Source organism: Semicossyphus pulcher, unplaced genomic scaffold (genome assembly GCF_022749685.1).
Source record: "Semicossyphus pulcher isolate SPU_LCO1_2020_fin unplaced genomic scaffold, fSemPul1.0.p SCAF_3, whole genome shotgun sequence".
Lineage (NCBI taxonomy): Eukaryota > Metazoa > Chordata > Actinopteri > Labriformes > Labridae > Semicossyphus > Semicossyphus pulcher.
Window position 1 is genome coordinate 13,135,144 of NW_027211704.1, and position 16,436 is coordinate 13,151,579.

Sequence of the window (16,436 nt, forward strand, 5' to 3'; positions counted from 1 at the left end):
ACAGTAAAAGAAAAAAAAAAAATTAAACCTCAGGAAATTATTCTAGTGACGTCTAGCGTCTGTGCAGAGAACTGCCTTAAATCCAGCAACATTCAGACGTGTGTTTAGCTCAAATGTTTTGTTTAATCCTGCCATATTGGATATTTGAGTATGATGGGGAAAAAAAGCGGACTGATGTGCCACTCTTCATTAATGATTGATACGCGTATTGATTGGCTGTGTTTTGGGGATTAGGCCTCTGTTTGAGTAAGGGCTCAGTGTGCGCGTGAGGGTGGTTGTTTCCAAGTCACTAGTTGAATTTTTCTGCCTGGATTTCTAACGTCACACTGAGATATTTGAGGGGTCGACCTGTGGTTTGAGGTTGAATCCCCCCAAATCGTCAGAAAAAGAAGACTTCAGATCCCAGTCCTGTGTATGAATCTGCCTCTGTCGTCCAAAAGCAATGAGCGTGTTGCTGCTCTGTGTTCTCCTGACAGGACTGGCCTCAGGTAAGACAGTTTAATCATCCTAATTGTCTTCAGTTATAAATGACTTAAATTAATCTTATTGAAGTGTTGTTATAGTCTGAATGCTTGGCTTTATTGTGTTTTTTTTTAACTTCAGATTGAGGGTAAAGGTCTGCAAACAGAGTATCTGTCTGAAATGTGTAAACAACAAAACAGGCACAACCAATAAGATGAGTTTTGAGTTTACATGTTCTGTGTGAGTACCTTTATGTAATATCAGCCCTACATGATGAACACCAGTAGTAGTATTGGCCTGTTTCAGTAAGCAGATGTGTACTGTGTTGCTATTTGAGGCTGTGTCTCCTCTCTGCTCCCACAAACCAGCAGCATTGTCTTGGTCCAAAGGTTATATGTGAGCAGGCTCAGGCCCAAACGTTGCAGCTGGTACCACTGAGCAAATGAACTCCACTTTAAACCTGGACTAAACTGTGTTGTGTTGTGTCTAAACAGGGTACCGCAGTCCCCTGAATGACTTCCAGCGCTCTGAGGGCAGAGAGCTGGTCCCCACCTCCTGGAACTCAGCTCGGGTCCAGCTGTTCGCGGGTCTGAACCTGGAGGACTGTGTGACACACTGCTCACAGTCTCTGGACTGCAGGTAGACAACCTTTAAAATATGCTTTAATACAGCAGGATATTGGCAACACAACAAGACCGTGAGTTAATAGAGTTGTACATTGTAACCTTATTTAACTGCCTAATCAAAACGCCCTGTGAGCTGAAATATAAGTCAACAGGGCTGAAACACTTTTATTTAAGACCAAGTGAATCTTTTACAGTTTGCAGGTGTCAGTGTAGACTTGACATCTCACTGTAAAGTGAATTAAAGGATACCTCCAGTAATATGTAAATTTCTTATAAGCTGAGTTCCTTAAAAAGCCAAAAGCCAACAATGCCTTGATTCTCATTAAACATTTAGTCTTTGAATCCAAACCCTGATATGTCCTTTTCCGCTGTGCCACACACGGCCATTAGAAACACATCACTGAGCTGCACTGGATGACCTGCTCCTTTTTTCCATGGTCACAGCCCCACATACATTGTCCTGCTGCTCTAAATGCTTACCCTTAAAAGCCCTTAATGTGTATTAATCCGCAGCTGAATATAGTCCCCAGCAAATACACTATTCATTCCTGTTTGACTTACATTTACTTACAACTGCAGCGCCCTGCTGTTTTAGGAAGCTATTAAGCATTTTTAAAGAGAGATTTTGTATATGTGACACATGCTTTAGCTGGAGGTTCAACAAAAAGTCTGTTCCCAACAATGATCCTTCACTGTGAGCAGACCCTCAGCAGTGCACTGTAGTGTTCCAAATCACCACAACTGAATTAAGTCTGTGTCATGGCATTTACAGTGTGAGATAAACAAACACAACTAACGTAAAGGTTTACTATAATAACGCTCATTTATTATCTCCTTCCTTCACTGCAGCTGAGAGCTTTTAGCTGTGTCGGGACTAATACAGTAGAGGAGCAACAGAACAAACATTAATATTAGTAACAACAATAATTAATTATTCCTAATTTTCCAGAACACCTAACTTAAAGTCGAGCTGAAACGGCATTTCGAGAGTATCTAGCTTCCGTATCGTGACGTATTTCCGAGTGAAACTGGACGTGCAGGCGGGACATCTCTTTAGAGGGATTTGATTTGATCGTTGAGAAGTGGGCGTAGACAGACGTTCTCCACAGCGCAGTAGCTAGCTAACTGACCGAGCGTTCTTGGTGCTCAGCGGCTAAATGTTACAGATTGATTGGTTGAAATTGGTTCTAGCCTACGTAAGCACACGGGAAATTATCGGATTTTGATATAAGAAAACGAAGAAATTGATTTTCTGTATTTTTTTGGCCTATATTGTCAAATAGATGCACAATGTTACCGGGGATGTGATCTAAAAGGACTAAAATGACATTTTTCATTTCACCTCGACTTTAATGTTTACAACAGTAAGAGAATTTAATCAAAATTGCATATAATTATAGTTCATCATCTCGGATCTTTGTGAAGGATCTTTACAACAGTGACAGTAATAGTTTTAATGGAAACCTCAGTGTTACCTTCTGAATAAGCTCTGGTGACTTGTGGATGTTTGTAAAATAATCATGATTGTCTGAAGCCGCACGTCTCTTGCCAGCATGTTCCAAGATCAAAGCGACTGATGTCATTATCGACGACGGAAAGATGGTTTGATTAATTAATTAAAACTTGACTATTTGAACTTCCTATTGTGACTTCCTTTTGCTTTTCCATCACTGAACTCTAGAGCGTTTAACTACGAGACTCGTCCGACGGTCACCTGTAAACACCTGCCCTGGGTGGGAGACGGCAGCAACGCGGAGGTGAAGAGAAACGTCAACTGTGACCTTTATGAGAAGAAAGGTGAGACCTGTGCTCCCAGCGTGTGACGTTACAGAGATCAGTGTGGCGTCTGAGTATTTGACTGGTTGTTTTTTGTTTTTACAAAGTCTATGTCAGGAAGTGCATCGTGGGTAAAGGAGAAGACTACAGAGGGAAGGTGTTCACTACTAGGAGCGGGCTCACCTGCCAGCAGTGGTGGTCCAAGTTCCCTCATGATCACAGGTGAGACGTGTAATCAGACACTCTCCTCCAGCAAATGTGATTTTAAAGTGAAAGAGTGACGGAGAAGCTGGGAAAAAAACATGTTTTTAAAGCCATAAAGATAAATATTTCTGTCATTTTACATCAATCCAACCTGTCGTGTTTCACCTGCCAAAAAATGGCCGACAGTTAACCCTCAAAAACAAGCAGGAAGCACACAGATGTTTGCAGCTGATAGGAAAGTAGACACATAAACTTCCCACTTATCAAATGATCATAAAAACAGTTGATTAATAAAAGGCTGCATTAAATGTGAAACCATAGAAAATAACCGGACTGCAGCGTCCTTTAACTCTTCAGAGCTTTTCAGCCTCTTTTACGCAATGTTTTGGTTTTCTGTTCCACAAAGTCGACTCTCATCAACAGAAGGTAGCAGCAGTTTTAAACAGCAAAGCTCTGATTTACGCACCGTGAGCTTCCTGCCCAGAATCAAGCAGACAGACTCAGTTAGTGACTACATCTGTAGAACCAGGAGCTGGTGGAGACCAAACCAGAACTAAAAGGGGAGCAGACCTAATTTTTACGACAACCTTTTTTGGTCATCGTAGTTTAAAAATGTTTTATTATTATTACTTTCCCAATAGAGTAAGACATTTCCGAGGTAAGTTTAAGTCAATAATATGTTAAGTTCTGATTGTGTTTGTGATTTTCTGCCAGCTGCGGTGTTGATTCAAACATTTATGAGCTGTATTTTCCCTGATAAACACGGCAAAGTGAGGTTGATGGAAAAAAACACTAAGATTATTTGTTGGCGGGGGGATGACATGCAGCAAGGGGCAGAGGCAGGACTCAAGCCTGCGGCCGCTGCGTCAGGGATTGTAGCCTCTGTATATGGGGCGCCTGCTCTACCAACTGAGCTAAACCAGCAACCCCTATTATTCCAAATGTTGCTTTGGGGGATTCAGGACTTTAATCTCAGAAATTATTTTTTATTTGAACCTAAAATAGCCCAAATACAGCATCGTACATTCTAGTGGCCAGAACTTGACATGTTGTCAGTGTGTGTTTTCAGCATGTGGTGAACTTCTGAAGAGATTGTCGATGGAGCTGTAAGTTCATCCACATTTTAATATGAGAGGATGATGTTTAAAAAAGGGCTCATACTTGTACACTATCGATGTGACGTGGGTGTAAACAAACTCAGGCTGAGGTTGAGAGGTGGCACTTTCATAACCTTCAATTCACTGTTACATTTCCCATCAATCCGCAGCAGTACAGAGCTCTTAAACAAACACACGTGTCCTTAAACATGACTGCCCTGTTTAATAACTGATTAAACTCTCTGTTTGTCTCAGGTGGGCTCCCACAGCTGCTAATGGTCTGGAGTTAAACTACTGCAGGAATCCGGACGGGGATCGGATCGGCCCGTGGTGTTACACCACCGACCCCGAGAGACGATACGAGAGCTGCAACATCCCCCAGTGCAAAGATGGTACGTCCGGATGTAATAAGCATGCTGCACGAGGGGAATACAAGTGTGAACTTTTTAAGTAGTTTTCAAGGAATTTTGTTGATATGAGCTACATAACTTTGAACTTCTTATTGGGTAAATAGAAGCAATTATCTGAGAGAGTGCACACAGTTATTAAACACTGAGTTTTAAAGAGAAATATACTTGAGAAATTTTCTTACAAACACCATTAATCTTAATTACTGGAAAATGTTCACAAATCTGTTAAAGGCAAGAAAAAATGACTTAATTTTGTTGGAAACTTTTTTTGGTTTTCTAATATTTTTTACACAAATACAAGTTGAGCATTTTGTGCACGTCCATCTCCCTGCTGCGCGCCGACTGAAAGATGTTTACTTTGCTTGAAGAAGGTTGTAATTATCGAGTTTACCAGCTGAACACAGTCTCAGCTTTCTCTGTAATTAGTATCAAATGACACGGAGCAGGAAGCGTCAGAAGAAATTACAGTTCTATCAGCTCCTTTCTAGGAAATTATTTGGAAATGATGGGCTGTGTTCAATAAAAATGTTTGTGTCTGCGTGATGTTATTTCTTCTCTCCTCACCTCTCTGACTCTGCGCGTGTCTGCTGCGTTTTTCAGAGGTTTGTATCACGTGTAACGGAGAGGACTACAGAGGGCAGGTGGACCACACGGTGAGCGGCAGAGAGTGTCAGAGATGGGACCAGCAGTACCCGCACCAACACATCTACCAGCCCGAGAAGTATCTATCAACATGTTACACTTATTTAACCAGTTTAACTGACCGTGTAAGATAATCAATGTCAAACTACATCTGCAGCTTCTCCCAGGGCTTCTAATTCTTTTGTGTTGTTTTTTTTAATTCCCCAGATATCCTGATAAGAGTTTGGATGATAACTACTGCCGTAACCCTGACGCCTCCCCGGTGCCCTGGTGTTACACCACAGACACCGAGGTGGAGAGAGAGAACTGTGAGATCAGCAAGTGCAGTAAGACGCTCAGTTTTTTAAGCAGAAAATCTTTGAGAACTTTGGTGGGACAGAACGTGACATTTGAAGACATCAACTCGGACATTTGTGACATTTTTAGACCAAACGAAGCTACTAGAATATTATTAGATAATTATTATAACACCAAATAACTATATAAGAGTTATTTTTTAGTATCAAAGCACACGTCTTTAGGTCTTGCTTCCTTCCTCTGCCCTGTTGTTGTCTTTACTTCCTTGCAGCTCAGAGGAGAGTTGAGCTATATTGACTTGAATCCGTCGGCATTAAGAGACACAATTAGAAAGTCTCATTAAGTCGCTGTAATTAAATTTAGAGAAATCACCTTTTTGGTGTTTGTGCAAATGACTTCCTAAATTGTGAAACACTTTATTAACGGGACAGGATTGCCCCAATGATTCTCTCTGATTTAAGAGGAGGTGCGGCTGAAGTCTGCAGATGTTTGTCAGCGATTGAAGCCCTGCAATGTGCCTCAGAGCCGCAGGTTAATTAAAGGTTAATTACATTGTTGTTTATTATTATTTTTCTCTGTATGCACCTTATTTTAATTTGCATTCAGCTTCTGTGAGCTCATGCCGTATGATGAGTCGGACAACAGTTATTGCATGAATTAGAATAAAGATTGAAGGTTTTAAAGAGGTTCGGAGCATTTTGTTCTTGTTCACAATGTTTAATGTACAATACAACATGCAGACAAATATAAAATATATATATGAAGTAAAGATTAATTATTTAAAGGTCTATTTTTTCTCTGATTCCCTCTTTGTTTAATATTTAATAAATGACGAGCCAGACACAAACGCTGAACTTTTATCTTCAAATCAAAAGTAAATAAATAAACCTGAAAAAGGGCAAAAGTGTTTTCTCCTGAATTTCAACACAGTTGTGTAACATTACACCGGTAATTCTGGCATTTCCACTGAGGACAGAGATCACTGCGGACTAAAATCTATAAGATAGCACCATCTTGTGGAGCAGGCAGAGTTAAGAAGAAATCAGCATCATAAAAATCATATCTTTCAATCTTATTGAGTGTTTTTAAGAACATAAAGTTGTTTTATTGTAATTCAACCTTTTCCTTTTGTGTATTTATCCTGATTTTGAATCTACATCAGATAAACAAAGCAAATCAAAGGAACATTGGGAACGCTAATAGGAAGCAGAGAAGAAGAAAAACTGACATGCCACAGGAAGACACAGGCAGAAGAAGTCACAGAAACACTTGATACACGAAACAAAGACAAACTGGCACAATGAGAAAGATACACACAGGCTGAATACACAAAGGTGAGGCTAATGAGGCACAGGTAACACTGAACAGGGCGCTGTGATTAACACACAGGCGGTAAACACACAACGGCAGGAAGCGCAGTGTTAGAAAGGAGTGGAGAGACAGGTAACGGAAAATAAACAGGAAGTGAAGACAGGAATTAGAGAGGAGCAGGACGAGACACGACGAGCTGAGCTTTTTATGTGTGAGGAATGTAAACAAAACTTAAAAACCCCCAGTTTAATCCTCACCATCAAACATCAGAGGAAGAAAGAGTGATCATTTTTGTTGTCTTGGCTTCAGATAAAAACTGAGGTAGCAGCTAGGAATCATTTCTACATGATGATGGACCTTTAAAAAGAAGCTTGTTTAATCTGATTTATTAGGTTTTTGAGACATACGAACACTTAAATTACACAAAATACTTACCTCGTTAAATTACATCCATTTTGTCAGCTCGATATTGAACCGTGCTTGTTCCTAAACTTCTAAAACTCCTTGTTTCTTGCTCATATAAAAATCTAACATTTTAAGTGACCTTTGACCTCTAACAGTGATCTATTTCCTCTTCATTGTGCTCCCTCCCTCCAGCTGAGGTGCTGGTAGAGAAGCGTCAGCGCTCCAGCCTCACCACCAACTGTTTTCGCGGCCGAGGGGAGGATTATCGAGGGAAGGTCAACGAGACCACATCGGGTACCCCCTGTCAGCGGTGGGACGCACAGTACCCCCACGAGCATCCCTTCTACCCAAACACATACGAGTGCAAGTAAGTACAGGTGTAATGTACAGTGACGGAGGAGGGGGAGAGAAGTTTGGGTTTATCTTCTGAACTCGAAACTTTTGCTTCACACATGAATATTAATGCCAAGACGTGAGCGCAGTTAAAATTCTTGTCGTCTTATTCTCTCTGCTGACAGTCGATGATAGATGGCCGGTGATCCACATTAAAAAGCCGGCAGGATGGATGTGTGATGAATATGAAACTTATTGTGTGACACCATGGTTATCCATCACGCCAACTTTGATTATGAGCGTTTCTGTCGTCCATTGTTGGTCGAAGTTACAAGAAGTGTGTCGGCATGATCTAAAAATCCATTAATGAAACAAGGAGGACAGAAACAATGCAGTATGTCTGTGTGACAGGTCGTTTAACGCATTCATGATGAGATAGATGACATTATTATTATCATCACTGCCCAGAAGCAAAATGCTTCTACATTTAAGATTAACAGGCAACATGCCTGCTCGCAGATTTGTGCAAAAAACACGATATCAGGGATGCACGATATAATCGGCACATTATCGGAATCTGCAGATATTGGCTTGAAAATAACATATCGGCATCGGCAGATATGTCATTTTTTCTGCCGATTTTTTGGGACGATAAAACGCTTTAATTATGCCTAAATGCTTTTGTACATAATCTAAGTTTAAGTATGTTTCTCATGTTGCCCAGTGAATGTGTACATTTGAGAAAGCACTGTATTATGTTATTTCTGCATCTGCCAGTGGGCCACTACAATAAGAGTCGATATCAATTCCACTACAGGGGAGACTTCATGTTCTCTGCAATAGGGTGAAAAAAAACATGTGCCTAATATATCGGTATCGAAATCAGAAAAAAAGGTTGGAAAATATCAGCATATTGGATATCGCCAAAAAATCCAATATCGTTCCTCCCTACATGATACATCTCTGATTGTAAAGTGAGTCATGTATCTTTGTTCAACTTGCCAAGAAGTAACAGAAAATATTAGCAACCAAACCCCGATGTAATCCCAATGCCATCACTACTTTCTGCTAGTTACTGGCTTAACTTTGTAACTTATTGTACTATTTTTATATGATGCATTGTCTCTTTGCATTTAACCTCTAAACACTTTCTTTTTTGTATTTCGATTGTATTTGAGTTGTTTTGTGTTACTCTAATTTTGTACTGTGATTTTGGAGCAATCTGGCACTAGAATTTCTTTTGAGATGAATAAAGTTTCATCTTAACTTACTGTTAACCTCGTCTTAAAATGTAGCTTTTGTACATTTGAGTTTTGTTAATATCTTTATCTTTATTTTTAGATTTTTTAAGCTTCCTTTTTTTATTGGTAGTGTTTATTTACGCTCTTAATATTTGCACTCTTTCTTACTTTGTACTGCAACCACTAAAGAACTCCAACTGTCTCAGGATGAACGTAATCATGTTAGTTTTATGTACAAATAATGTACACTCAAAAGAACAAATAAAGTTCTCTTTCTTATCTTAAACACATTTTGAATCACTATAATGCTCTAACGTTGCTAACATGGTTGTGAAAAGTTTAAACTACCAGGTACCTGACTATTTACTGGTGTTTGACCAGCACAACATTTAAACATACAGTACTTTTTATCTAAATATTTCAAATGTGTGTTGGCTAAATTTGGAGCCTGATACCAGATCAGTTAAGTTGTTCTCAGACAACTTCAGAAACTTTATTTTTTGTGCTTTTATCGTTTATGTCGGATTAAATCTAATAATAATATATGGCAGGAGGCAGGAAGTTTGTTACATGCAGAATAAACCCAGTACCTCCTGACAGTGTGCTCCATCTCGTTCAGGGGTTTGGAGGAGAACTACTGTCGTAACCCAGACGGGTCGGAGGCTCCCTGGTGCTTCACATCCATCCCTGAGATGAGGACGGCTCTCTGCTTACAGATCAAACGCTGTGCGGACGACATCGAGGCTGAAGGTGTGACTTCTGACTCAGACTTCAGCAATAAGATGAACAACATTTTATCTATTACATATTTGACCAGGCACTAATAATAGTCTTAATTATTTAATTTACTTGGATTTATCGTATTTTATGCTTTAATTTAAATGTCTACAGTGTGTTACAGTTATCTCCCAACATTATTATTAACGTTATCATGTTATTGTCACCTATGGGTGCTTGTGGTGATGTAAGATACACTGACTTTGAGGTTTAAATTAACTTTAGAAAAAAAATATAACTTGGTGGGAAAATACAGAGTCATTGGTTTGTTTGGCGTTGATATAATATATACTTTGTCAAACTCAAATATTCTTGTAAATAATCATATAATGCCCACCATAACAAATCCCCCAACGTTGCTTTAACCCACCAAATTCCCAGAATAAACCCCAGATAAAAATGACCTTATTGTTATGTACACTATTTATAAATTGCTCTTGAATTTGGATTAAGCTTAGAGTCATGATAATAATGTCTCTTTTTTCAGATTGCTATCATGAAAATGGAAGAAATTACAGAGGCATGGTCCGCAAAACTCGTAAGGGGATCTTCTGCCAGAAATGGAACGTGAACACACCTCACCGGACCAAGTATGACCATTATTGAGAGTTACAAACACAAGAACAGCCACTTTAAATGCTCCCTGGGGCAGGTTTTAAATGTGCTGTGTTGCCAAATTTAGTGTTCAGTCAATATGGAGATCCTACAATGCAATGCACAGAAATGGAGGAGCTTCTTACAGCTGGAAGAATATAAAGTGATTGTTAATGTCAGTGAAATGGCTCCAAGAACACCTCACAGGAAAAACATGTCGTATATTATGGTACATACTGTGTACAGGTTACACAGTCTCTGTGTCCTACCTTTGAGGAGCTAAGAGATTATTTATTTCACATAGAGGTGAGAGGGCACTCTCAAATTTTCATAGCTGAATCCTCTTATTTACAAAAGGAAAATTATGTCATTTCTTGCAGCAGGTATCTTATAACATCTTGCAGCACGTCATATTTCTAAATTGCTTACAGCTTTCAAAGATCAGTGTGATTTTCCAGGATAAACCCGAGGACACATCCTGAGGCCAACCTGACAGAGAACTACTGTCGTAACCCTGACGGGGACCAACACGGACCCTGGTGCTACACCACCGACCCCAAAACTGAGTTTGACTACTGTGCTATCAAACAGTGTGGTACAGAACTTTGCTTTTCTTTGTCTCTTTTAACGAATTCAAATCAGTTTATTTTCGTGTGTGGTGAAATTTCAGCCAGAGTTTCTGTTTTCCACATTTAATGATTCATCTGTTTCTGGTTGCTTTTTAACAGCTGGAGAGAAAGTGCCCATGACTGATCCAGAAGGTTAGTTTCTGAATGAGGGTAAAGCAACATTGTGAAGTTGACTACAAGCCTTCTCATGTGTTTCTTATATATATCTGTTTGTGAACACAGAGAAGGTGGAGTTCAGCGAGTGCGGGAAGCGGGACAACCGCCCCCAGCCGACGAGGATGCGAATCGTGAACGGACTTCCCGGAAACTCGCCGTGGACAGTGAGTCTCAGAGACAGGTGAGTCTGAAAGCACATGTTGTTTGAGCTGGTCGAGAACAAGTCGTGTACCCTCTGCTGTGCTGTGTGTGTGACCTCTGACCTTTTGTGTGCAGGAAAGGAAACCATTTCTGTGGAGGATCCCTGGTTAACTCCAAATGGGTGATCAGCACGAAGCAGTGTTTCTCCTCCTGGTAAACCTGATTTGTTGGGAGAGTTTTTTTAAGAGCGTCTGAAATTAGAGCGCTATAGTTCATCCATATTTTAGTTCATTGTTAGGTGGGGGCCTCTCGTGGCTGCTGTATTTCTGAATGGAGCAAAGGAGGAAGTGAGGTGACTTAGTATAAAGAGTGAAAAAGATGATGGATGGATAGAACAAAAGACTCAACAACCTGTAAACCTGTCACTGGTATTCTCTACTGGTCTTATACATACAGGATATCATTTAGGGAATCACTGGTTCCAAAAATGTGTACATTTCGGTATGATGACTTGTTGTATTTGAAGAATTGCACATTAACTGGGTGTTCAGTAAGTTACATTTATGAAGTGCCACAGTCGACCACCGTACAAAACGAATAAGCAGAAGACGATGATGTTCCCACAACATACTTCTGTAAGCTAAGGTGCAAAACAAAGACCCATGTGGACAATGTTAATTATTTATTAAGATGAAGCAAAAATAAATGTCTGTCTGTCAGTCAACCTTGGTCCAGACCTGTCAACACCTTTTGGTTGGATGTACATGACAATGACTCGTCCCCCTGCGCACATTGAGCTTCTTCATTTGTGGTTTTGAGTGAAATTTTCATGTCTGATTGATTTGGTTATCCCTTGACATAACCGTGATCAAAATTTCACTTCGTCAAATCCCTTCAAAAGTCATGAAATAACATTCTCAGCTGTACTTTCTGTTCAGTACAACTGGTAACTCGGCCTGGATTTTAGTAGAGGTTCCCAGACTCCGTACAAAAAAGACGACAATAAATGCTCCTTGAAAGCCTCTATCCACTTCAATTTAATTAAATACACAGATTTCCCACCCCCTCCAATACAAAATAATAGCATAGGCCAATCAGCTGTCAATAAAAAAGAGTGATGCTCCTGGCAAGTTTGTCAACGTCTGAACCTAACCAATCACAGCAATGTTGCAGCAACCTCCATCAACAGGTCGGGTCAGTTATGCTAGTTTAGCTAAAGTGAGGAGTTCGGTGCTGTTAGCGCATTTAGCCAAATTTATGATGGACAGTGAAGGTAAAAGCAGAACACAACCTATTTCCATAGGGAGTGGGAATGCAAGTTTTTATTCACAAATGTGAAAGACAAGTGTGCGTGCCTCATCTGTGGAGCCAATGTTTCAGTCGACAAAAGAATCAACATGGAGCGACACCAGCAATTACAGCGATGGTCACTTTACTTTACTTTACTTTACTCAGCCCTATGCTAAGCTGGTGAACTTAGTTAACATAGTTTGTGACCTGCAAAGGGACTGCGGATAAGAATGAGCTTTAAGTTAACTTACATAACATTAATTGGTAACATTCATGTTTAATATTGTACATAGTCCCTTTTAAAATAAATAAACTAAAAAAACATTAGACCTGCTTATCATTATTATGTTAGCTTTATTATTGTGCACATGTTAGCATGTTGTAATTAGCATTTAGCTCCAGGCACTGTTGTAATAAGTACAGCCTCACAGAGCCGACTCTTTGTCTTCCCCTTGAACTCATGAAAGGAAAGTTGTTGTACTTTGCGTGAATTTTTATATTTACTTGTGCTCATGTGTGCTAAGCTACGTGGACCTTCCCGGTTACACCGCCATGATGGGAACACTGTTTCGTGACCCAGTAGAAGGAGAGCCCGGTGTTCAAACCATCCCGCTCACCAAGATCGTCTGTGGACCCTCCGAGTCTCAGCTGGTCATGCTACAACTGGAATCGTATGTACTGTCAATGTACATGTACTGCACGCACGCACGCACGCACACACACACAGACTCAGACTTAAAAATAATTCCCTGTGACTCTCTCCTCTCTGTAGCCCGGCCCAGTTTAATGAGCGTGTCTCTCAGATCTGCCTCCCCCCTGAGCGCTACATTGTGGCTGAGGGCACGTTATGTGAGATCGCAGGATGGGGTGAGACAAGAGGCAAGTATGATCCTTTTGGAAATGATAACCTGACAACTACTACAAGCTTCTATTGCGTATTTAATAATGGATGACTTCCTCAGAAGAAGCATCTTGTTTCTGCCTTTGAAGTAATGTTGCGTCTATGAGAGAGCTATTCGGACCGTTGTGTAACAGATGGCGTTACTATTTACAGCAGCATTCACATCTGTCTACCTTCCTTTTCTCTTCATCATCCCTCGAAAAATATAAGCTGCTAACTCATCCGTCCTTCTCACTGTTTTTTAGGGACTGGAGATGAGACTGTCCTCAACGTGGCCCAGATACCCGTTATGAGTAACAGGGATTGCAACAGATACTTCAGAGGTCGTGTTCGGGAGAATGAGATGTGTACGGGCTCTTTCCAGGGCGGAGTGGGGGCATGTGAGGTAGGTGTCAATGCTAAAGTGTGCACACTTTTTAAGTTTCATTGTCTGTTGTGAGAAAATTATTTTATTTTTAACCAAAGAGCTGCAGCAGAGTTTCTTCATTGATTATGTTCTTTCTTGAAAACAAACGTCCCCAGCCAGAATCAAGCCAGGGAACTTGTGGCTAATATGTCATATTTGTTTAGCTAGGTTACCACGACAACCAAAAACAAGCCAATTCTTTAAATTTACTGCTGAGTTTAGAGGCATTTAAGGAATAGGTTTACATTCAGAAAAATACATTTATTTTCTTTCTTTTGGAGAGTGAGTTTATAAGATTGGTATCAGTCTCATGTCTGTATGCTAACTATCCCACAAGAGCCAGTTGCTAGTTTGCTTAGCTTAGCGCAGCTAGCTTTGCTGCATCCCAATGTAACAAAAGACACATACTAGCAACTCTAAAGCTCTTTAATTCACATGGTATATCTGTGTTTTGTACTGAGCTTTTTAAGTAGATTTGGTTTGTTTTACTTTTGGGCAAAGCCAGGCTAGCTTTTTTCGAGTTTTTGCTAAGCTAAGCTAACTTTTTTTTCTCTTTATTGTCATTTCAAACATATACAAGTTTTGTTTGTTTCTCCTGGGCCATGATGGTATGTAAAAGTGGGAGGAAACAAGGTCACTTATAGTGCTACATATACAGTAGCTATATGTGCTACATGTAGGCTCCTGGCTGTGCATTCATATCAACTATGAGACAGTTATATCAATCTTCTAGTCTAACTTTCAGCAACATGCAACAAAGTTTTTCCCTAAATTATTTATTAAATGACCAGAAATAACAGCAGAAAGTCCTGAGAATTAGAGCATTAAACACCGATGGGAAAGAAACTCCTTAAGTAAAGCGCACACAGCTATTTATATGCTCCTATAAATCAAACACATCCACCATATGGATAATGGAGGTTGGACTGGACAAGCTGTGACTGCAAGATGTTTCCAACCTCAGCAGTGACAGTCAGTCATAACAGAGACAAATAATGACTCCAGACTGTTGTTCCTGTGTGTCTGCAGAGAGACTACGGCGGCCCTCTGGCCTGTCAGAACAGCGACTGCTGGGTACTTGAGGGTGTGATCATCCCCATGAGGCGCTGCGGACACGCGGGGCAGCCCAACATCTTCATCCGCGTGTCTGTGTACGTGGACTGGATCAAGAAGGTCATGGAGATGGCTTAGAAGTCGCCATCCAACAGGGACTAATTAAATCTGCTGTCAAAGCGCTAAAGACGAGTTATTCACCTAATCATGTACATTTTGTCTCCTCTGATGTCTCTTTTACATTAAAAATATTAATAATACATCAAAATGTATTATCAGATTTTATTATACAAGTTTCTACATTATTATATGATAGAAATCGAGAAAAGACAGCACAGTAATACAGTGTATCTGCTTTAAATTAATTTCTACATGCTTTTACTTTTAGTGAATGTTATCAGCAAGAGAAACTAACCTTATGTGAATAACTAAAGGCTTTTTTTAGCCATAAATTACTTGTTGCAAGCAGCTAAAATTTAGCTAAACACACAAGCACATTCGCTGAGCTGCAAAACAATGCAGAGATTTATTTTAACAATGTAAGTAAAACTAAACAAATGTTTGGGCACAATTGTTTTTAGCATTCAGATCTTTAATACATGGTTTATAAAACGCTGTAATGTAGTTGCAAGCATATAGGAGGACATTTTTGTTGTGCTATATAATGTACTGAATTTGTCAGCACATAAATCATATTTTATAGCATTACAACGGTCTTTTGCTATATTTATAGCCTCAGTTGTTGCCGGATACATTATCCTAAATCAGCTTTCAACTACTTTATAGAGCGATATTAATTATATATTGAACAGATATGTGCTACTTGTGATTGAGAAATGTTGGGACTTTTTAGTGCATATTTTTCATTCATGAAAGCTAAAAAGGATGCAGGTATAAAATGTAATTGTAGCCCCTCAGATTCAGAGGAGAATAAGTGGAGGTGAGGGGTCTTTAAAACACACTTTTTAAGTTCCCAACATCCCCTGGAAATGCACCCTTTACCACAAAACTGTACACCCGCACCCTCCCCCCTCTCCTCTCTCTCTCTCCCCTGTCTGGTGTTGAATGGAGCTCCGAAATACCTTCTTTGCCCCCAGCCTCTAAAGAAATCCCTCCTCTGCCTGTCTTTTGATGCCTGCCCCCTCCTCTAAAGACATGCCTTTGTGCCTTATGCAGAACTGTATGCGCTGCACATTCTTTCTAGTTCTATAGGAGGATTTTTGTAACCCGGTCCTGATGAGCCCACGGAATTCAGCTTAAATAAACCTCAAGATCAGAGTCCAACCGAATCTCAGACACACCAGGCTGCAGAAGGCCACTGAACTCTCCCCCTCTCACACACACACAGACACACATTTTCACTCATGCAAACCCTCTCCCTTGTCTCTGTTTCCCCATTCTGTCTCTGTCTCCTGGAAATTGTTCACACCGAAAGTTTTTTCTTTACCCTCAACAATCAGGAAACACTGACATTTCTTTTTTTCGTTTTCTTTTTTTTTTTTTTTGCAGAAATAGGAACTAATAAGACCGACATGTTCCCGCCAGCTAATGTTCGCCAATTATCCCCCTGCTGTAGACAGCAGCGCAAGGAAATAACAGGTTGACAGTTATGATTTCAACGTCATTCTGTTCACTTTCATTTAGTAATATTTATAGTGGATGACTAATCAAATTCATATATGACT

General features: G+C 40.0%; 1 protein-coding gene across 1 annotated transcript; it reads left to right on the forward strand.

Annotated features, from left to right (window-relative positions):
* Nucleotides 1-442: 442 nt before the first annotated feature.
* Nucleotides 443-14,889, forward strand: mst1 (macrophage stimulating 1). Its single transcript, XM_069678599.1, has 18 exons — nucleotides 443-488; nucleotides 957-1,101; nucleotides 2,770-2,885; nucleotides 2,972-3,086; nucleotides 4,421-4,557; nucleotides 5,176-5,296; nucleotides 5,425-5,543; nucleotides 7,423-7,597; nucleotides 9,424-9,554; nucleotides 10,069-10,171; nucleotides 10,634-10,770; nucleotides 10,904-10,936; nucleotides 11,027-11,141; nucleotides 11,237-11,314; nucleotides 12,916-13,062; nucleotides 13,164-13,270; nucleotides 13,538-13,677; nucleotides 14,728-14,889. Exons 1-18 carry the CDS (start codon nucleotides 443-445, stop codon nucleotides 14,887-14,889), a joined length of 2,127 nt encoding a protein of 708 aa, XP_069534700.1.
* Nucleotides 14,890-16,436: the final 1,547 nt, after the last annotated feature.

What these genes read in the sequence shown, in the direction of transcription:
- mst1 (XM_069678599.1), top strand. Translation starts at nt 443, where the DNA reads ATGAGCGTGTTGCTGCTCTGTGTTCTCCTGACAGGACTGGCCTCAG. An exon ending in CCTGACAGGACTGGCCTCAG is followed by an intron (nt 489 to 956) that starts GTAAGACAGTTT and finishes GTGTCTAAACAG; the next exon opens with GGTACCGCAGTCCCCTGAAT. An exon ending in TCACAGTCTCTGGACTGCAG is followed by an intron (nt 1,102 to 2,769) that starts GTAGACAACCTT and finishes ACTGAACTCTAG; the next exon opens with AGCGTTTAACTACGAGACTC.